The 22489-nt window shown below is 42.2% G+C and overlaps 1 protein-coding gene across 8 annotated transcripts in view; it reads left to right on the top strand.

The window, feature by feature from the left end:
• WDR11 (WD repeat domain 11) overlaps positions 1-22489 on the top strand; it is a 183252-nt gene that overhangs the window by 84431 nt on the left and 76332 nt on the right. For 5 of the 8 annotated variants that reach the window (XM_073546625.1, XM_073546621.1, XM_073546619.1 and 2 more), the window contains 4 exons: positions 14603-14706; positions 16585-16755; positions 20286-20370; positions 22125-22231. In XM_073546625.1, the coding sequence (XP_073402726.1) occupies positions 14603-14706; positions 16585-16755; positions 20286-20370; positions 22125-22231 (467 nt within the window). The remainder of the gene's footprint in view (positions 1-14602; positions 14707-16584; positions 16756-20285; positions 20371-22124; positions 22232-22489) is intronic. The other 3 variants (XM_073546624.1, XM_073546622.1, XM_073546620.1) reach the window with 1 other exon arrangement.

Genomic DNA, 22489 nt, shown 5'->3' with positions numbered 1-22489 from the left:
ACCAAAGATCGCAGTAAGGCTCGGCGCACACTTCTCCTGTGCTCTGCGCTGAGCGTTTACACTGGGGTTTCTATATAAATGTCGGAAATACATGATTCAGACAGAACCCCCAACAGAAGATTCCCTGTAATGAGGCAGATGGAGGCACTGTGGGCATCATAAGACTGTCTTTTTAGGATTGCATAAAAGTGCCGAAAAGGACACCGCTGAAGAGAGGCCAGATGGAGTCCAGAGTAAATCTGCCTCATTATAGTGAATGAATCCCTCGGGGGGGATGGGGGGGGGTTCCTCTGACATGTCACTCAAAGATTTAGATGGAAACCCCAAAGTGCTCAGGGTAGAGCGATGGATAAATATGATCCCTAAGGTTATGTAAAATGTTCCTAACTCAATCCACAAAAAAACCAAGTCTCCACTCAGGTCTGTCATCTGTTAACGGAAATATAGGGAGCTTCCACATTACTGGTAGCACAAAGGCTCTGGAAAAGCGAAATGGCTTCATGCTCCCCTAAAGAAATTCAGCAAATTCTGCTCTCCCAAATTCAAATACCCCCCTCCCTTCTGAGACCCAGTGTGCCTAAACAACAGTTAGTACCCACATGTTTGGAATTTCTGTAGTGATGAAAGCCCGCCTAATTTACAGGTGCGTGCCTCCAGAAACATGAGTTGGGCATAATGTGCTGGTCACTACAGCGGCAATTTACAATTTTCACTCAGTAACATCCACTGCTGCTTGTTTCTGGTAAACACCCATGGAGTCAAAATCGTCACTACATCTGTAGATAAATTCCCAAAGGGTTATAATTTCCAAATTGTTGTCCCTTGAGGGGGGTTTCCACTGTTTAGGCCCATCAGAAGCTCTCCAAACGTTATATGGCATCCGCTAATTATTCCAGTAAATGTTTTTGAAAAAGTCAAACGGTGCTCCTTCCCTTCCAAGCCCTGCCATGCGCCCAAACAGTTGTATTCCCTCACATATGGGGTATCAGTGTACTCAGGAGAAATTGCACAACAAATTGTATGGAGTAATTTCTCCTGTTACCCTTATGAAAATGTAAAATATGGAGCTAAAAAATGATTTATTTTGGAAAAATGGGATTTTTTATTTTTATTTCCACGGCTCTACGTTATAAACTTCTGTAAAACAGCTGTGTGTTCAAGGTGCTCAATACACATCTAGATAAGTTCCCTAAGGGGTCTAGTTTCCAAAATGGTGTAACTTGGGGGGGTTTCCACTGTTTAGGCACATCAGGGGCTCTCCAAACGCGACATGGCAATCGCAACTTTAGGGGTCTGGTTTCCAAAATGGTGTCTCTTGGGGGGGATTCCACTGTTTAGGCACATCAGGGGCTCTCCAAACGTGACATGGCAATCTCTAATTTTAGGGGTCTAGTTTCCAAAATGGTGTCACTTGGAGGGGGGTTCCACTGTTTAGGCACATCAGGGGCTCTCCAAACGCAACATGGCAATTGCTAATTATTCCAGAATATTTTACATTCAAAAAGTCAATTGGCGCTCCTTTCCTTCCAAGTCCTGCTGTGCGACCAAACAGTTGTTTTCCTCCACATATTGGGTATCGGCGTACTTAGGAGAAATTGCATAACAAATTGTATGGAGCAATTTCTCTTGTTACCCTTACAAAAATGCAAAATTTGGAGCTAGAAAAGATTTATTTATCTGGGAAAAATGTGATGATTTTTTTTTCACGGCTTCACGATATAAACTTCTGTGAAGCCCCTGGGGGTTCAAGGTGCTCAATACACATCTAGATAAGTTTAATAAGGGGTCTAGTTTAAGAGCATAAAATTTAAAAGTTTGAAAATTGCCAAAAATTTCGAAAATTTTTGCCAATTTTTTAACAAATAAACGCAAGTCATATCAAATAAATTTTACCACTATGATAAATTGCAATATGTCACAAGAAAACAGTCTCAGAATCAGCGGGATCCATTAAAGCATTGTAGAGTTATGAACTCTTAAAGTGACAGTGGTCAGAATTGTAAAAACTGGCCTGGTCAGGAAGGTGAAAACAGGCTTTGTGGTGAAGGGGTTAATATACTGTATTGGTCAAAGAAATTTTATATAGATGGATATAGTTGTTTCACAGCACAATTAATCCATTCTTTTCTGTACTGGGTCTCAACTGAGAATACCAGGACCTCCCGAACCATCACTTGGCAATGCCAGGACCACGCCAGCCAGCACATGCCAGCCACAGAACAATGCCAGGACCACACCAGCCAGCACATGGTGATACTAGGACCTCACCAGCCAGCACATGCCAGCCACATGGCGATGCCAGGACCACACCAGCCAGCACATGGCGATGCCAGGACCACACCAGCCAACACATGGCGATACTAGGACCTCACCAGCCTGCACATGCCAGCCACATGGCGATGCCAGGACCACACCAGCCAGCACATCGTGATACTAGGACCTCACCAGCCAGCACATGGCGATACTAGGACCTCACCAGCCTGCTCATGCCAGCCACATGGTGATGCCAGGACCACACCAGCCAGCACATGGCGATACTAGGACCTCACCAGCCTGCACATACCAGCCACATGGCGATGCCAGGACCACACCAGCCAGCACATGGCGATGCCAGGACCACACCAGCCAGCACATGGCGATACTAGGACCTCACCAGCCTGCACATGCCAGCCACATGGCGATGCCAGGACCACACCAGCCAGCACATGGCGATAAGAGAACCTCACCAGCCGGCACATGGCAATACTAGGACCTCACCAGCCTGCTCATGCCAGCCACATGGTGATGCCAGGACCACACCAGCCAGCACATGGCGATACTAGGACCTCACCAGCCTGCACATGCCAGCCACATGGCGATGCCAGGACCACACCAGCCAGCACATGGCGATGCCAGGACCACACCAGCCAGCACATGGCTATACTAGGACCCCACCAGCCTGCACATGCCAGCCACATGGCGATGCCAGGACCACACCAGCCAGCACATGGCGATACTAGGACCTCACCAGCCTGCACATGCCAGCCACATGGCGATGCAAGGACCAAACCAGCCAGCAGATGGCGATACTAGGACCTCACCAGCCTGCACATGCCAGCCACATGGCGATGCCAGGACCACACCAGCCAGCACATGGCGATACTAGGACCTCACCAGCCAGTACATGCCAGCCACATGGCGATGCCAGGACCACACCAGCCAGCACATGGTGATGCCAGGTCCACACCAGCCAGCACATGGCGATACTAGGACTTCACCAGCCAGCACATGCCAGCCACATGGCGATGCCAGGACCACACCAGCTAGCACATGGCGATACTAGGACCTCACCAGCCAGCACATGCCAGCCACATGGCGATGCCAGGACCACACCAGCCAGCACATGGCGATGCCAGGACCACACCAGCCAGCAAATGGCGATACTAGAACCTCACCAGCCTGCACATGGCAATGCCAGGACCTCACCAATCGGTGCATGGCGAAAAGCTGTGTCAGATTGCTATGAATAATGCATTTCAGTATAATTGTTTCTTTGTGGGCATGTTTTTTCATCTGTGAAATAACATCACAAGATATCCATATTCCCATGGCAACAAGACTTGTATCTTAAACTTGTGTGGAGTTTCATCAGCATATCTTTTCTTTTATGTGGTACCCAAGATGTGTGTGTGGGATCAGCAAGGCATAAAACTCCTACCTGGGCACCATCCTTTCATCTCCATCAACTAGAGAAGTGCCGCAGGTTACAGTCTGAAGAAGGCAGCCATTACAGAAGTGTCACCTTTACTGCTGTAGCTGCTAAATAAGCATATGTATCTTATACCTCAAACTCGCTCCCAAAGTATTTAACATTCTCTGCTGGTGGATTTATTGAGTTCATCCATGCAGTGTTTATTCTGGATTATTAAACTTCAGCTTGTAGGCACAATCGAGTCATTATCTGTCGTTTCACGGAAAGCTGCCATTTCGATAAGACGCAGAAGGATTCCCTGCAGCGGTCTATGTTATTAGCCTCCCATATCTCCCTTACAATTACCATATGTTCTGCATTCGATGTTCTCATTGGTGACAGTGCAACTAAAAAAGAATGACTTTGTGGAGAAATGTGAGGCAATTTGTAACAGGAGCCGTTCCCTTCCATCGTGGCTCTGTAACATCCGTGGTGGCTGCTTCATGCGATTGAATGTCTGGTCCTAGAAATGGGAAAGAACCAATTATGGAGACTCATATTCCTATTTTATGCTCTGGATGTTCTAGCGCTAGCAAATATCACAGAGCAGTCACTGACCCTAATGGGGCTTACAGTCTACTTGTCTTATTTTAGATAGAAACTTGGTTCAAGTTCATAGGGAGCCGGTTAAACTCTTTTATTGGAGTATTGGAGGAAACCTGTTGGAAAACCATGCAGACAAACACAGGGAGAACATGCAAACACACTATTGTACTTTTACTTCCAATGGTGCCCTGATCTTCATCTGTCTGACCCAGATCCAGAACGTTTCCTGTGTTGATACTTTTATTGTGCAAATTTTTTTTGTCTGCAAGAGAGCTGTCTCATACTAAGTACCAACTTGCAGAGGTAGCTACCCTATAAGTCAGTCCAACCATTTGTGAGCCGTGCAACATGGTCAGGGATACATGCCAAGACATATACTCCTCTACAGACTCCCAGATGGCTTTTTAGAGATGAGTTTCCTTGGCTCTATAATGGAGGTAAGTCTCATACTTTTCTCCCTTGGCCTATTGCCTGTAAGACTCCATACTTAGCTGGTCTCTTTGAGGAGAGCTGGTTCTTCCCCCACAGCTCTTAATCAGTGATGTGTGTTAGAAGAACTGGCTGACTGGACTCCTCAGTACCAAAGTCAGACTTTTTTTCTATCACATCTACTGCAGAGACAGAGGAGGGGGCTGGTTTGGCTACTGAAGTAAGTAGTCCGCTAACCCACTTCATACATGGAAATGATCTTGTGCTGACTTAGAAAAAGCTCTTTTGAGTATGAACCAGAAGTAGAGCTGCCAGGACCTGGTAATGAGGCTGATACCTGAAGATCATCACATTGGAAAATAAAAGTATACACTGGGTACAGAAAGTATTCAGACCCCTTTAAATTTTTCACTCTTTGTTTCATTGCAGCCATTTGGTAAATTCAAAAAAGTTCATTTTTTTCTTATTAATCTACACTGCACCCCATCATGACTGAAAAAAGACAGAAATGTAGAAATTTTTGCAAATTTATTAAAAAAAGAAAACATGAAATATCACATGGTAAAAAGATGAGAGAGGCCTGTAATTGACATCATAGGTAGAACACAACTATGAGAGTCAAAATGAGAACACAAATCCATAAAATCACCTTCTGATTTGGCAAGATTTATTTTGCAAATTATGGTGGAAAATAAGTATTTGGTCACCTAAAAACCTGCAAGATTTCTGGCTCTCACAGACCTGTAGCTTCTTCTTTAAGAGGCTCCTGTGTCCTCCACTCATTACCTGTAGTAATGGCACCTGTTTGAACTTATCAGTATAAAAGACACCTGTCCACAGCCTCAAACAGTCACATTCCAAACTCTGCTATGGTGAAGACCGAAGAGTTGTCGAAGGACACCAGAAACAAAATTGTAGCCCTGCACCAGGCTGGGAAGACTGAATCTGCAATAGGCAAGCAGCTTGGTGTGGTGAAATCAACTGTGGGAGTAAGAATAAGAAAATGGAACACATACAAGACTACTGATAAAACAAACATTGTTGGTCGTCCTGTAGGCTTACTAGGTTAAATAGTTTTACTAGAATCTATCGCCGCGTCCGTAACGACCTGCCCTATAAAACTGTCCCATTAGTTAACCCCTTTAGCGAACCCCTTAAAAAATAAAAATAAAAAAAACGAAGCAAAAAATGATTTATTTTCAAAGAATCATAGAATCGTAGAGTTGGAAGGGACCTCCTGGGCCATCTGGTCCAACCCCCTGCTCAAAGCAGGATTCGCTAAATCATCCCAGTTAGATGTCTGTCCAGCCTCTGTTTGAAGACTTCCATTGAAGGAGAACTCACCACTTCTCGTGGCAGCCTGTACCACTCATTGATCACTCTAACTGTCAAAAAGTTTTTTCTAATATCTAATCTGTGTCTCCTCCCATTCAGCTTCATCCCATTGCTTCTAGTCTTTCCTTGTGCAAATGAGAATAAAGTTGATCCTTCTACAATGTGACAGCCCTTTAGATATTTGTAGACAGCTATTAAGTCTCCTCTCAGTCTTCTCTTTTGCAAACTAAACATTCCCAAATCCTGCAACCTTTCCTCATAAGACAGGGTTTGCAGACCGGTCACCATTCTGGTCGCTCTTTTCTGAACTTTCTCCAGTTTGTTGATGTCTTTTTTAAAATGTGGTGCCCAAAATTGGACACAATTTTCCAGATGAGGTCTGACCAAAGAGGAGTAGAGGGAAATAATTACTTCACGTGATCTAGACTGTATGCTTCTGTTAATACATCCTAGAATTGCATTTGCCTTTTTTGCTGCTGCATCACACTGTTGACTCATATTCAGTCTGTGATCTATTAGTATACCCAAGTCTTTTTCACATGTGCTGTCACTTAGCCCTATTCCTCCCATTCTGTATATGCTTTTTTCATTTTTATTGCCCAGATGTAGTACTTTGCATTTCTCCCTGTTAAAAACCATTCTGTTAGTTGCTGCCCACTTCTCCAGTTTATTTAAATCTTTTTGAATCCTCTCTCTCTCTTCTCTAGTATTAGCTATCCCTCCTAGCTTTGTGTCATCAGCAAATTTAATCAGTTTACCCTCAATTCCTTCATCTAAATCGTTGATAAAGATGTTGAACAATACAGGGCCCAGGACAGAGCCCTGTGGTACCCCACTTGAGACATTCTTCCAACTGGATGTGCAGCCATTTACGACCACTCTTTGGGTCCGATCACTAAGCCAGTTATGAATCCACCTAACAGTTGCCTTGTCCATTCCATACTTAGTCATTTTTTCAATAAGGATTGTATGAGAGACTTTGTCAAATGCTTTACTGAAGTCAAGATATACTATATCTACAGCATTTCCTTGATCCACCCAATCAGTAATACCATCATAGAAGGAAATTAAATTAGTCTGACATGACTTATTAGTTACAAACCCATGCTGACTCTGTTTAATCACTTCATTCTTATCCAGGTATTGACATACATGTTGTTTAATAATTTGTTCAAAGATCTTTCCTGGTATAGAAGTCAGACTCACCGGCCTATAGTTGCCTGGGTCCACCTTCTTCCCCTTTTTGAAGATAGGAACAACATTTGCTCTTCTCCAGTCTTCTGGCACTTCTCCTGTTCTCCAAGAATTTTCAAAGATTATGGAGAGGGGTTCAAAAATTTCTTCTGCTATCTCCTTCAGTACTCTGGGGTGTAATTCATCTGGACCTGGAGACTTGAATACATTTAGGTTAGCTAAGTGTTTCCTCACTATCTTTCTGTTTATAGATATCCTGGATTCTTCTATTCCCTTAATAGGACAGTGAATAACAGTTGATGTTACATTTCCTTTCTGAGAGAAAACAGATGCAAAATAGGAATTTAAAAGTTCAGCCTTCTCAACATCCTGTCTTACCATTTCATCATTTTCATCCTGTAAAAATCCTATAGCATCTTTGACTTTTCTTTTACTTTTGACATATCCCCAAAATCCTTTATTATTGCTTTTAACATCTCTTGCAAGCCTCAATTCATTTTCAGCTTTAGATAATCTGATTTGTGCCTTGCAGGTTCTGCAGACAGCATTATATTCTTCTTTAGATATGCCTCCTTCTTTCCATTTTATAAACATTTTTTGCTTCCTTTTTAGCATGTGCTTAAGTTCTGTGTTCATCCATCCTGGTTTCCTTAAATGCTTCCTATTCTTCCCTCTTTTCGGAATTGTTAACAACTGTGCTTTGAGAATTTCATTTTTCAAGATTTCCCATCCTTCCTGGATATTTTTGTCTTTAAGGATATCCAGCCATTGGATCCCTCCAATTCTCTTTCTGAATCCCTTAAAATCTGCCTTTCTGAAATCTAACCTTGACGTCTGAGTCTTCACAGGTCTTCCGCCTCTAGTTATCCAAAATTCTAAAATAGCATGGTCGCTACCTCCTAGGGTCCCAGCCACTTTTACCTCCTCAACCATTTCCTCCCTGTTTATAAGGATTAGATCCAAGGTAGCAGTTCCCCTTGTTTTCTCCTTTACCTTTTGGAAGATAAAGTTGTCAGCAAGAGAGGATAAGAATTTCCTTGACCTGTTAGTTTTGCCTGAGAGAGATTCCCAACAAATGTCTGGATAGTTGAAATCTCCCATGACAACTATGTCATATTTTTTGGAGAACTTGGCCATTTGATGCATAAAGAGTTCATCCATATCTTCAGCTTGCACAGGCGGCCTGTAGTAAATGCCTACAATGGTGTCCTTTCCATTGTTCTGTCCTTGTATTCTTACCCAAACAGTTTCCACAGAACTCCCAGTCTCTGAAGCTTCAATCTCTGTGCAGATATACGCATTTCTAACATACAATGCGACACCCCCTCCTCGTTTATCAAGTCTGTTTCTTGCAAATAAGTTGTATCCTTCTAGTCTTGTATTCCAATCATGTGTATTGTCCCACCAAGTTTCAGTGATTCCAATGACATCATATTTCTTTTCCTGTGTTAGTAGTTCCAATTCTCCTTGTTTGTTGCCCATGCTTTGTGCATTAGTATAGAAACATTTTAGTTTGTGATTGGTTTCTCTTTCTCCAATATTTTTTTTAATTAGATTCTTTCGTCTTTGTTCTTCCTTTCCACTTCTAATAGCAGAGTTCTCAGTAGCATTTGTCAGGTGTATGGCTTTTTCTGGTCTTTTGCTTCCCTTCCCATGTTGTTCTAGTTTAAAGCTCTCCTTACAAGAGTAGCAAGGCGACTTCCAAATACCTGCTTTCCAGTCTTCGTAAGGTGCACCCCATCTCTAGCAAGTAGTCCATCATACCACCGAACAAATAGTGCAATAACGCGCAATCAAAAAGACGCATATAAATATCCATGGTACCGCTGAAAACGTCATCTTGTCCCGCAAAAAACGAGCCGCCATACAGCATCATCAGCGAAAAAATAAAAAAGTTATAGCTCGCAGAATAAAGCGATGCAAAAATAATTATTTTTTATATAAAATAGTTTTCATTGCATAAAACCGACAAAACATAAAAAAAGACCTAAATGAGGTATCGCTGTAACCATACTGACCCGAAGAATAAAACCGCTTTATCAATTTTATCGCACACGGAACGGTGTAAACGCACCCCCCCAAAAGAAATTCATGAAACGCTGGTTTTTGTTCATTCTGCGTCCCAAAAATCGGAATAAAAAGCGATCAAAAAATGTCGCGTGCCTGAAAATGGTACCAATAAAAACGTCAACTCGTCCCGCAAAATATAAGACCTCACATGACTCGGTGGGTCAAAATACGGAAAAATTATAGCTCTCAATATGTGGTGATACAAAAACTATTTTTACAATAAAAAGCGTCTTTTAGCGCGTGACAGCTGCCAAATATAAAAACCGCCATAAATAGTAAATCAAACCCCCCGTTATCACCCCCTTAGTTAGGGAAAAATAATAAAATAAAAAGAAAATGTATTTATTTCCATTTTCCCATTTGGGCTAGGGTTAGGGCCAGGGTTAGGGCTAGGGTTAGGGCTGAGATTAGGGTTAGGGGTGTGTTGGGGTTAGGGTTGGAGTTAGAATTGGGGGTTTCCACTGTTTGGGCACATCAGGTGCTCTCCAAATGCAACATGGCGTCTGATCTCAATTCCAGCCAATTCTGAGTTGAAAAAGTCCTTCCCTTCCAAGCTCTGCCATGCGCCCAAACAGTGTTTTACCCCCACATATGGGGTATCAGCCTACTCAGGACAAATTACAAAACAACTTTTGGGGTCCAATTTCTCATGTTACCCTTAGGAAAATAAAAAATTGGGGGCAAAAATATCATATTTGTGGAAAAAAATGATTTTTTTATTTTCACGCCCGGGCGTTATAAACTTCTCTGAAGCACTTGGGGGTTCAAAGTGCTCACCACACATCTAGATAAGTTCCGTGGGGGGGTCTAGTTTCCAAAATGGGGTCATTTGTGGGGAGTTTCAATAGTTTAGGTACATCAGGGGCTCTCCAAACGCACATGACACCCGCAGACCATGCCATCAAAGTCTGCATTCCAAAACGTCACTACTTCCCTTCCGAGATCCGACGTGTGCCCATACAGTAGTTTTCTCCCACATATGGGGTATCAGCGTACTCAGGACAAATTGGACAACAACTTTTGGGGTCCAATTTCTCCTGTTACCCTTGGGAAAATAAAAAACTGGGGGCTAATTGATCATGTCTGTGGAAAAAATACAATTTTTTTATTTTCATGCCCGGGCATTATAAACTTCTGTGAAGCCCTTGGGGGTTCAAAGTGCTCACCACACATCTAGATAAGTTCCTTAGGGGGTCTAGTTTCCAAAATGGGGTCACTTGTGGGGGGTTTCCACTGTTTATGTACATCAGGGGCTCTCCAAAAGCAACATGACACCCGCAGACCATTCCATCAAAGACTGCATTCCAAAACGTCACTACTTCCCTTCCAAGACCCGACCTGTGCCCATACAGTAGTTTTCTCCCACATATGGGGTATCAGCGTACTCGGGACAAATTGGACAACAACTTTTGGGGTCCAATTTCTCCTGGTACCCTTGGGAAAATAAAAAAATTGGTGACTAAAAGATCATGTTTGTGGAAAAAATACGATTTTTTTATTTTCACGCCCGGGCGTTATAAACTTTTGTGAAGCACTGGAGGGGTCAAAGTGCTCACCACACATCTAGATAAGTTCCTTGGGGGGTCTAGTTTCCAAAATGGTGTCATTTGTCGGGGGTTTCCACTGTTTTGGTACATCAGGGGCTCTCCAAACGCGACATGGTGTCCGATCTCAATTCCAGCCAAAAACGTCAATTGGCGCTGCTTCCCTTCCAAGCTCTGCCATGCGCCCAAATAGTGGTCTACCCCCACATATGGGGTATCAGCGTACTCAGGACAAATTGCACAGTAACTTTTAGGGTCCTGTTACCCTTGGGAAAATAAAAATTGGGGGTGAAAAGATAATTTTTGTGGAAAAAATATGATTTTTTAATTGTACCGCTGTTCGTTATAAACTTCTGTGAAGCCCTTGTGGGTGCAAAGTTCTCACCACATATCTAGATAAGTTCCTTGGGGGGGTCTAGTGAAAATGGGGTCACTTGTCACTGTTTAGGTACATCAGGGGCTCTCCAAATGTGACATGGCGTCCGATCTGAGTTCCAGCCAATTTTGCATTGAAAAAGTCAAACGGCGCTCCTTCCCTTCTGAGCTCAGCCATGCGCTGAAACAGTGGTTCCTCCCCTCATATCACGTATCATCATAATCAGGACAAATTGCACAATAAATTTTGCAGTCCAATTTCTCCTGTTACCCTTGGTAAAATAAAAAAAATTGTATCTGAAGTATTTTTTTTGTGAAAAAAAGTTAAATGTTCATTTTTTTTTTAAATATTCAAAAAATTCCTGTGACGCACCTAAAGGGTTAATAAACTTCTTGAATGTGGTTTTGAGCACCTTAAGGGGTGCAGTTTTTAGAGTGGTGTCACTTTTGGGTATTTTCTATCATATAGACCCCTCAAAGTGGCTTCAAATGTGATGTGGTCCTAAAAATAAAATGGTGTTGCAAAAATGAGAAATCGCTGGTCAATTTTTAACCCTTATAACTTCCTAAGAAAAAAAAATGTTGGTTCCAAAATTGTGCTGATGTAAAGTAAACATGTGGGAAATGTTACTTATCAAGTTTTTTGTGTGGCGTATCTCTCTGATTTAAGGGCATAAAAATTCAAAGTTGGAAAATTGTGAAATTTTCAAAATTTTCGCCAAATTTCTGTTTTTTTCACAAATAAACGCAAGTTATTTGAATGAAATTTTACCACTGTCATGAAGTACAATATGTCACGAGAAAACAATGTCAGAATCACCGAGATCCATGTAAGCGTTTCAGAGTTATGACCTCATAAAGGGACAGTGGTCAGAATTGTAAAAATTGGCCCGGTCATGAACGTGCAAACCACCCTTGGGGCTTAAGGGGTTAAACTTCATATGATCAAAGCAAATACAAAGCCTCTTAATGGAAAGTGCCGAGCCACCAACTTTTTCAAGGTGACGCTACTTTAGGAAGAATCCAGCTATCTTTTTCCTGAAGTGGCTTCACTGTTGGTTTTGCGATCGCTTTTTGCATCTGGGGCGTTTCCCTGCACCTTCAAACTACAGGTGGACTGCTTCCAAACAAAGCTGCCCGAAGAATGAGCAAGTTACTTTTTTTTTTTTTAACCGCATCATGGTATCAGAGCACAGAATTGGATACAAGAAGTGATAAAGCTCACTTTTTCAGGCAGATTACAGGAAGATTTCCCTGAAAAAGAGATTGTGTGCACATAGAAGGAACATGGCATTATCACAACTTTGAGCAAAGGAATAGCCAAAAACGTTGATCTCCAGCTCCTGTTTCACAAATTGAATTCTCACCCCAATCCCTTTTACGTGTTCATTAGTTGGTTATTGATCAGACTTCTCCCTTTTCAGCTGGAATAATAGTAGTGTGATTACCTTCTTAACACAAAGGCTGTCTCTCCTAATAGATTGGCGTGTGGAAATTCTCTGTATCCACATGAAATTAGTGTTTGGCTCAGCAGGGACTTCAGAGATCCCGTTTACCTTCAATAGTCAGATTTCAATCTTTTCAGCAGGATGGAATAGTTCAACAGACCGTGTCAATCAATCAGGGACTTCAGAAGTCAGACCTAGCTAAACCATGATGCCAGTGAGAAAATAATCTTTCCTTAATCCCTTGTGACCAGTTTTACCTGTTCGGACGTCAAAAGTCAGTCAACGGGAACTTCTTGTAGAAGCTTTATGTCTGTTCCTGTAACTCCTCCGCCTGCCTAATTTTACCGTGGGCATGGATATGAATGCTGAATAAGTCTAAAGACATCACACTCAAAGGATGAGTTCACTAGGGTAAATCTGCCTAAAAGGAAGGCTGTTATGACCAGAAACCTCTTCCCCCACATTAGATGTGATATTTCTCGGCATTTCGTAATTCCTTTACCATCGAATACTTGTCTCTTCTTTTCTGCTGGCAGGAGAACATTTAATGATTGTTGAATTTCTGTCAGTAGTGTCTACAAAGAAGAACGTTGTCAGGAAAAATGTGCGTCTGAGCACGTGTATGACAGCAATTGCGCTGGTTAACAATTGCAGGAAAGGAGCAATGGAACTAGGCTTGGAACTAGGCTTCTTCTCATCACTGCTATCGGCAGCTGGAGGCTCCATGTACACTGGGTCTTAATGATGACCTGTTATTTGCCATAAATACTTTTTACCTGATCTAAATGCCTCTGTCGCCCTGAATCAGAGCTTGCATTGTAGTGGTTTTTTTTCTTCTTTTTGTGCCTCTACGTTCCTTGTATATCAATCTGATCTCATTAGCCAAAGGGGCTTGAGCACCAAGAAAACACAAAAATGCCCTATGGACCAAGCCCAGTTAGCAGCAAAAGGGTTGGGTTAAAGGGCAGGTCCACCTTCACTTGCAGCGCATATGCTGACTTATGAGTCCATGGTATCAGAGTACAAACTGTAGTCTGACAGTTCATTCATATCATCGTCTATTTAAACCTTCCTTCTTCCTAATCCATTTACCACTTCACACCCCCACGCCTGGTTTCACCTTCCTGACCCTGCAAAATTCTACAATTCTGACCATTTTCAATCAATGTGGTAATAACTCTTGAATGCGTCATCGGATCCCAGTGATTCGGAAATTGTTTTTTCGTGACACATTATATACTCTTATATAGAAAGGTAACCATAGGAGTTGTCGTGCTCTGAAGTTAAAAAAAAAAAAATCCAAAATCCAGAAAGAGTAACCTTAGGCACAGAATAAATATATCTTTGAAAGCGTGGTTTTATTGAACCGACCAATGTGTAACAGAAACTTCCAATTGCCAACGTTTCGGCCTCTCCAGCCTTTTATCAGAATCACCGGGATGCGTTGAAGCATTCCAGAACTATAACCTCATAAAGTGACAGTGGTCAGAAAAAATTGGCTTGGTCATGAAAGTCAAAATTGGTTTGGTCACTAGGGGGTTAAAGTTCGGATCAATACAATGTGTACTTTTTTTGTTTATTTTTGTTTATTCATAAATATATGTGTCAGTTTAATCATTTTTCCTTTTTTTTTAATTTTACAATTTTTGTCTACATAATGCTGCTATGAGGTAGCAAAATGCTGCTGACAGATTCCCTTTAAATGTTTTTAAGGAGAACTTGGGGGACAGAGGCACATGTGTGACTCTAGCATCAGATCATACAGGGATTGTTTGTTGTTTCTTACCGTAGAGATACATAGGTGCATAGGAGCTGAAGACCTAAAACGGCAGGATATTTTTAATGAAAAATTGTTGCAGTTTAGTTATTAGCATGTTCCATTATAATTCTGTGTAAAGTAATCTTTTACATTGCTTGCCTTATCTCTTCAGTGGCTCCAACGCAGGCACTTTATACGCCCCTCTGTCGTTCTGTGGGAAGCCAGTGGGGCTTCAGCAGAAGAAATGTCCAGCTCTCTCCCTTGACAGTATGATAGGTAAGATATACTGAGTATCTTCCTAGGTTTTCTGTAAGTTATCTGTTTCTGCTTGTGTTATTAGCTTCTGCCTGAAGGAGACATCGGAGAGAAATAATAAATCCTATTATGTCCCTCCTAGACCTGATATCCTCACAGACAATTTGCCTACTTAATCTAACGCTGTGTTATTATAACGGAAGTTTTGGCTCACAATGGACAAAACCGACCCTTCAAACGCCATATGCAGAATTGAATATGGTCAACTTGAAGAATTGCAGTGTACTCTAGTGTTTCATGCATATGAATCTGTGAAATTTAGTAGATAAACTGTTGATTGCTTTATAATTGTGGTTAAAAGAAATATTCCCCATGGCATTTCCTACTCGTGAGACTCCCAGTAATTGTCTATGAACTTATAGACTTTTCCAGCGCCACCGCAGAAGCAACAATTGTTCATTTCCTGTTTTGGCCTTTGGGGTAAAAGTTGTTTTTGTTTTTTTTTGTCTAGTGATTCTTGACATTAATTAAAAGATGAGCGTACTTAACAGGGGTCTCCTAAATTAACTGTGTTGGTTTCCATAAAATAAAATATTTGAATGTGGGCTTTTTAAACCAGACGATTCTTTTACAGGGGACCGTTCTCCAGTTTGAGCAGGTTAAGCTGGAGACACCATGGATTAAAGTTTGCAGAGCTAAGTAAGACATCGTTTTTATTTTTTAATTTCTCCTCTGAGTTGCTGAGATGCTAGCTTGTAAAGTTTGGATTACAATTTATGATAAGCCCAACTTGGTGTTACTAGAGATTGGTCTGTGAGGGCGTGCACTTCTTCTCCAACATGAGGTTGACCAAAGTAATGTAGGGGAGAAAATAACACGCTCTTCTCACTGCAGTTTGCAGCTACTGTGTAGATATATAGCAGAGCGGAGTTATGTATCATTGCAGACACTTCCAGTCTCTTCTCACAGTGCAGTCAGCTGTCACCCTCATCCCACACTGACTGCTATGGAAGAGTTTGTAATGAAACATATCTCAGCTCTCCACATAGTACCTGCAGCGATCAGTGAGAAGAGAAGGGCGTGTTCTTTTCTCCCCTGTATGACGCTGCCTGCTTATGGTTAGTTATTCTCATGTAGGGGAAGAAGTACACACCCCCAGAGAGATATTTCTAGTAACACGTCCTTGGTCTTATAAATTATAACTTCAACTATAACAAGCTAATTTCTCCGCAATAGAGAGGAGAAATTTAAAATATGAAAACTATATTTTCCTCATCTCTGCAGCCACTATTCCATGATGTGGCCAGTTTAACATGCTAAAACTACACTTGTGAAAGGGCCTCTTAAAGGGAACCTGTCATTACATTCAAGCTGCCTGGACAATGGACAGCATGAATCCGGGCCTGGCTGTGTGATTGCAGCCTGGTAAGTTTTACACTGAAACACTGCAGCGTTTCAGAGAATACATAGTTTGAAAAACCGGCTAGGGACTGACTATAGGAAGAGACCTGACTAGTTCGATAATGTCCCGCTCTAGTTGATTGACAGGTCTCCCCATTTGTGTACAAAGGGAGTGGGGAGAAGCTGACCAAGGACGGCATCTGTCCCGGACGGCTTCTTATTCTATGTTCGCTGAAACATTGCGGTGTTACAGAGAAAACAATGTACTTGGGTAGAATTGCTGCCCATAGTTGGGGTTTCTAGAATCTAATAGCAAGCCTTTGCATCTGTATACTTTATGTATGTAATTGTCTATATATTACCTGTAATTTATGTCTTCTTCTTGCTTATAGCATTTTATAAAGTAATTGAGTATATTTGCTTAACACACTGATGTTCACAATCCCAGACTGATGATTTCCATGTGCCCTGGCTCATTAAACCTGTGCTTTTTTGCAGCAGGACAGAGTCTTTCTGAATCTCTGCAATCTGCAAGTTCACAAGAAGTGTCCCTCAAATTCCTGCTCACAGGCCTCCTCTCAGGGCTGCCACAGCCTCCATTTGTGGTGAGAATGTGCCCACCACTCACCACCAAGAATATCGCCCAGTACAAACCCCTCCTTGCTGTAGGTAAGTCTTATATATATCAAGCACACAAATGGAAGCCAAGTTCATATCCTTGCTAGCATAATCCATAGTGCCAGATGTTAATTTCTCTTTGTTGACCATGAAATCTTCTATTATTTCTGTTGTTAGGGGAAGGTTGAAATATATATATTTTTCAGTGATGATCTCTATTTTTTTTTCATGATAAGTAAGACATTACCTGCACTATTCATCCTGAATAGGTTGCACTTTCCATTGCCCTCCCTCAATCCCCCCCAATAAAGAATGGTGACCCCATCACTGTATGATTCTCCAGCTGTAATCCCTATACAGTATAATGGGCCCACGTAGTGCTCCATACAGTATAATGGGCTCCACATTATCCTCCATACCATGTAATGAGCCCCACATAGTGCTAAATACAGTGTAATGGGCTTCACACAGTCCTCCATAAAGTATAATGGGCTCTGCATAGTGCTCCATACAGTGTAATGGGCCCTGCATAGTGCTCCATACAGTGGAATGGGCTCCATACAGTGTAATGGGCCCCACATAGTGCTCCATACAGTGTAATGGGCTCCATACAGTGTGATGGCCCTGCATAGTGCTCCATACAGTGTAATGGGCCTCACACTGTCCTTCATATAGTATAATGAGCTCTGCATAGTGCTCCATACAGTATCATGGGCCCCACATAGTGCTCCACAGAGTGTAATGGGCCCCGCATAGTGCTCCATACAGTGTAATGGCCCCACATTAAAAAAATAACTACTCAACTCTGCCTGATCCCCACTGCTCCGGACTCTTCATATATCACACTCCTACCTGTGGGCATGCGCATCATCTCCACAGTACTAGCACCGCCACTACTCTCTGCACGCATGCCATCCCCTCAGCACAGCGACACCACCCTCACCCTCAGCACGCTCGTGACCTGCAGAGGAGAGTGGGTTGGTGCTGAGGAGGGTGGCGCATGTGTTGTGGAGGGCAGCGGTAGTAGTGTTGAGGAAATGGCGTGCGTTCCCACCAGGACAGCTCTCCGTGCCACCTCTGTCACATGTGCCATAGATTTGACACCACTGGTCTAAAGTCTTCATTAAAACTTTCCTACAATTTCTGACATGAGTGGAATGCACACTGCTCCTCTCTGTGTTGCCTTTCTCTGCTCTGCCCTTCCTTTGTCTCCGTGTCTCATTCAAACCTATACATTTGGCCGGTGTGCTGTCCGTATTCACATATGCTTTATTAAATGGCTGTCCCCTCCTATTCAGTCTGCGTTAAACACAGAGCTGCAAATGGACCACTGACATCTCCAGCGTACTAAGTGATTTTCTCGATTACTACAATAGCCGTGTGATCCTAGAGATACTGATGATGTGTGCAAACTGTAAAGCGCTGCGGAATATGTTAGCGCAATATAAAAATGAAGATGATTATTATTATATTAGTAAGGAGAGGAATGAGGTTCAGATGAGTGCAAGTAGAAGGGAAAGTGTCCAATTCTGCAGGGAGGTAAGCGCACACAGCTGCGTGCAGTGTCGAGAGAAGAGCATATGTGTGTGAGCGTGTAGAGCAAAAAATTCCAAAGCACACTCTACAGCTGTGCTCACCACCGCCAGCCCTCAAGAGCAGCCATCAGATCGTCTTTTCAGAATTTCGTTAGTATTTCCCAGGTGATAATTCCATAACTTGTACAATACTTAGGAAATCTAAAAAACATGCTCTGTTGGTGGCTCTTGAGGATTGGGGACACTGTTCTACAGGGTAAAGGTAGAACACACACTATTCTGTATCTGTGTGTGATCAGCACAAGGTCTATCTTTGGCCTTTAAAAGGGAAGGAAGAAATCCATAGTAGGTCAAGCGAGCTAGAAGCATCCTGGACACACAGACCTCATATCCAGCATGTATTACTGGAAGGGACACTCACCATGAAAAGTTCAGAAACCAGGAGAAAACTTTAAACTGGCCATCAGGAGGTCTGACAATGGATAAAACAAAGATAAGATTGCAGCTTGTAATTTAGTGCAGCTAACATACTGTATGTTTAAATATTTTCCATTTGAAATGTATCCATAGCCTGTAAATGTAAAGATGAGATTTGGCTTAAAATTGGGTTAACTTGGGGTGGTATAGTAAAAGATTGTGTAAATGGTAAAATACTTGCTTTGTCGTCCCTTTCTGTAAAGTAGAAAGAAACGGCATGTACGACATTGAACGAGTCACGCTGGGTGACACCTCTGAATTCAGTTTTTTCTGCGTGTCTCACCATAGCCAAACAGAACATACAGGCTATGTGCCCACGTATGCTGAAAATTCCTGACTGAAAACCGGACTCCTTCCCAGAAAACACACACTTTTTTCTGCGCGTTTTCCGTGCTTTTTTTGTGCGTTTTTGCGCATTTTTCATGCGTTTTTTTTTTCCGGAGCTTCCCCAGTCTCATAGAATATAGTTAGAAATTTGGATTTTTCCACGAAATTAGTGAGCATGCTGCGTTTTTTACCGCGATGCGTTTTTTTCGCGGAAATAAACGCATCAATATGCACAAAATGTGCAGAATTCATTAAAATGAATGGGAGGCTTCTTGTAAGCGTTTTTTTTAAGCGTTTTTGCCCATAAAAACGCGAACAAAACGCTTACGTGTACACACACCCACAAACTGGGCATATAGAAAATATGCAATCTATGTGTCTGTCTGTGTTTGATGTCGTGTGAAATCCATGTGTAAATTTTTATTTATTGTTCTTTACTTCTGTTGTGCTGTCCGTTTTTATACATCAGTATTTTAAAATATACACGATTAAATACAGTTTCCTAGGCAATGGGCAATGTATCCATATAGTGTTAATCCATGTGAAATCCGTTTTATTTTTTGTTTTAGCAAACCATAGACTTGAATAGTCGAGTCTCATCCGACATACGGAAGAAGCGAGGCCATGGTGTGATTTTAATGCGCAGATTCTGTCCTTAAAACAAAATGCTGATCTGAACAGCCTGAATAAATATTATTTTTCCTAGTGGTCTCCGTGCGATGGCCGTTTTTTCACAGGCGGCACTCAGATCAAAGATACAAATGTGTGAACTTAGCCTTTCCAAGATCTCGGGTCGCTGATACTAGAGAGGAACTCCCCTTCACCCATTAGTAATTAGTGTTGGTTTTGATCCCGGAATATCACGTTAACATTGGTTTCTGCTTTAGTGGCTTCACTGCTGGAATATTTCCAGGGATTATTGTAAAGCAGAGAGTGTGCGGGTGTTGAAGCCGATTAATAAAGAGCGCCTTTATTCAGAGGGGGAGACATTATGGGTAATGACGGGTATTTTGCCAGTAGACAGGGCGGTGATGAATTAGGAGGACGGTGCATTCAGCTGTTAGCAGAAAGCTAATGCCTAAAAGCAGCCAGCTGCAGGTGGGAATGATGGATTTCTTTATTGGATATTGTGATTGGAACTTAATTAAAAAAGGACACGACATAGAACTGCTGCGATCATTTGGTGTACAATAATCATTTTATAATCTTCGAGAATTTTGACGGAGTCTTCTTAACTTCCAGGTACGAGCAATGGTTCAGTCTTCGTGTATAATCTGACCAGCGGCCTGCTGCATAAAGAGTTAAACATACACTCGTGCGAGGTCAGGTGAGTCGTATGGTAATGCTGCCTAATGGAAAGTGAGGCAGATCACAGGGTACTATAATGCAGATGGGGGGGGAACGGCCAACAGATTGGACAGATCTTACAGAACGACTGATCAAAGTGAACATTCACTGATGGTGACACTCCCGGGTGTTTCATGTGGATTGGAAAATTCTTTAATATTACATCCCATATGTGACATCTGCATGGAGCGGAATACCAGCTGTTGATCCTATGTATGTACGGTCTCCTCTAATAGCTGGAAAATCTGAACAGACTGTCGTGGAGCATATGTAACACACCACATGGCTAGGCTACACGGCTCCTTGAGCTTACCCACAAACACACAGAAGTTTAGGTTTCTGGGACAAAAGGAGTTCAAACTATGTAAAAAAAAACATTACTTGGTTCTTTTTTTCTTCTTTAAAAGGTTATTTCCAATATTTTAAATTTATCACTCATCTACTGGATAGGTGATAACATGCAGGTGGGTAGGGGTCCGACCTTTGTAACCCCCAATAATCCTTAGAATGGAATCCAGCATTGTCCACACTCCAGTCATCTTTTTACCTCTGCAGATGGCCGAGTACAGCTCTCCATTAAGTATAACTCCAGTGAAAATATAAACTTCACCGATTGCTTCATACTCTCATGTATAGTAGCTTTATGAAACCTTTCCTTTTAAAACTTAAAGCGTTATTCTCATTTCCAAGATCCTATCCCAATATGTAGTAGGTGTAATAATAATAACCTTAGCAAATACCTCCAATTAGAAATGTAGTATAGTTCTTCTGATTAGCTATGTCGCTTACCCCATTTACAGTAATTTAGGTATCCATGGTTTTTCCCACTCCTATAGTGATAGTGGTTGTAGCCATGGATACTGAAGCTTCTGCAATGCCCTGCACATGGGGTAAGTGACATAACTATTTAGACGAACTATACTAGATAGATATACTACCATAATAGACATAGTACTTGGTTTGACTCGCATTTGTCCCCAGGTGATAAGGAGTATTCTCTCATAATAACGTTTGTGCCTGACATGGGTGTCTTACGGTTTTGGGTAATTATAGACCCATGGCATGTTACGGGCAAGGTTAACTTTGGCAGACAGCATTAATGAGCAATGAGAAATGCTGTCTGTTCTCTTGTTCTATGATGCAACCTCGTTATGTTGTATAATCTTCAATAAAACGAGTTTAAAAAAAACCCCAAATAGCGTAGATCCCCTTTAAAATAATTAAGCATTGTTCGAAACGTATGTTACGAAGCGTCAGCTCATCTATCGCTAGCACTAACCTGCGGCCGCTCTTTCACCCCCTGCTAATTTCCTGTTCCCTAAATTCAGAATATGAGGAATACATTGAGAAATGAGACTTGTGATGAGGGCCATCCTTGGATTGAGCGATGGGGTGCAGCTCAGGGTGCCCCGGCCGTCAGAGCCAGAGGTCCGATATTCAGTAATAACAGGCGATCCTCTCAGTGCAATGGTGAAGGCCTCGCTCCTTGAAAGATCACCATACACGGGGGAAAAGTCGGCCATTCATGCCAATATCAAACTGATCATCTGATGATCTGTTGTGTGTAGACGCAGCTGCTTGTTCCTTGTAGTTACGGGACTAGATTGGATTCAGGACTGTTAAATGCTTGTTTATTCCCCGAGGTGAACCTGCATGTTATTGGTTTAGACGGACTAAGTCTCGCCCTGGTGGTCGATGTGACTCTCACCCCTCCATTGTTTGCACTGTTTTTAGAGGCATCGAATGGATCAGTCTCACAAGTTTCTTGTCCTCTGCCACTTCAACCCCAAACAACTCGGGGCTGGTGAGAAATGAGCTGCAGCTCGTAGATCTTCTTACTGGTGAGTCAAAGCCTAAGACACCATGGTCCCATTGTATGTGTCTGACACCTTTCATTTGAACTGACTGCTGACAACTTTTCTTTATAAATGTACATGTCATGGTCCAGTCCGGAGTTTATTTTCTGCTGTCTTCACTCCGGACTGGTCATGCGGGGGTTAATCTCCTCAGCCTCGTTCTGGAGCTAGCTGGGCTATTTCAGTCCCTCACAGCCTGCTGACCAGTGTTAGTGATAGCTCAAGCTTGCAGTTTAGAGCCGC

Source organism: Dendrobates tinctorius, unplaced genomic scaffold, assembly GCF_039654945.1.
Source record: "Dendrobates tinctorius isolate UK_male_01 unplaced genomic scaffold, ASM3965494v1 ptg000149l, whole genome shotgun sequence".
Lineage (NCBI taxonomy): Eukaryota > Metazoa > Chordata > Amphibia > Anura > Dendrobatidae > Dendrobates > Dendrobates tinctorius.
Note: the sequence above shows the minus strand (reverse complement) of the source record. Positions and strands in the feature narration are given on the sequence as shown.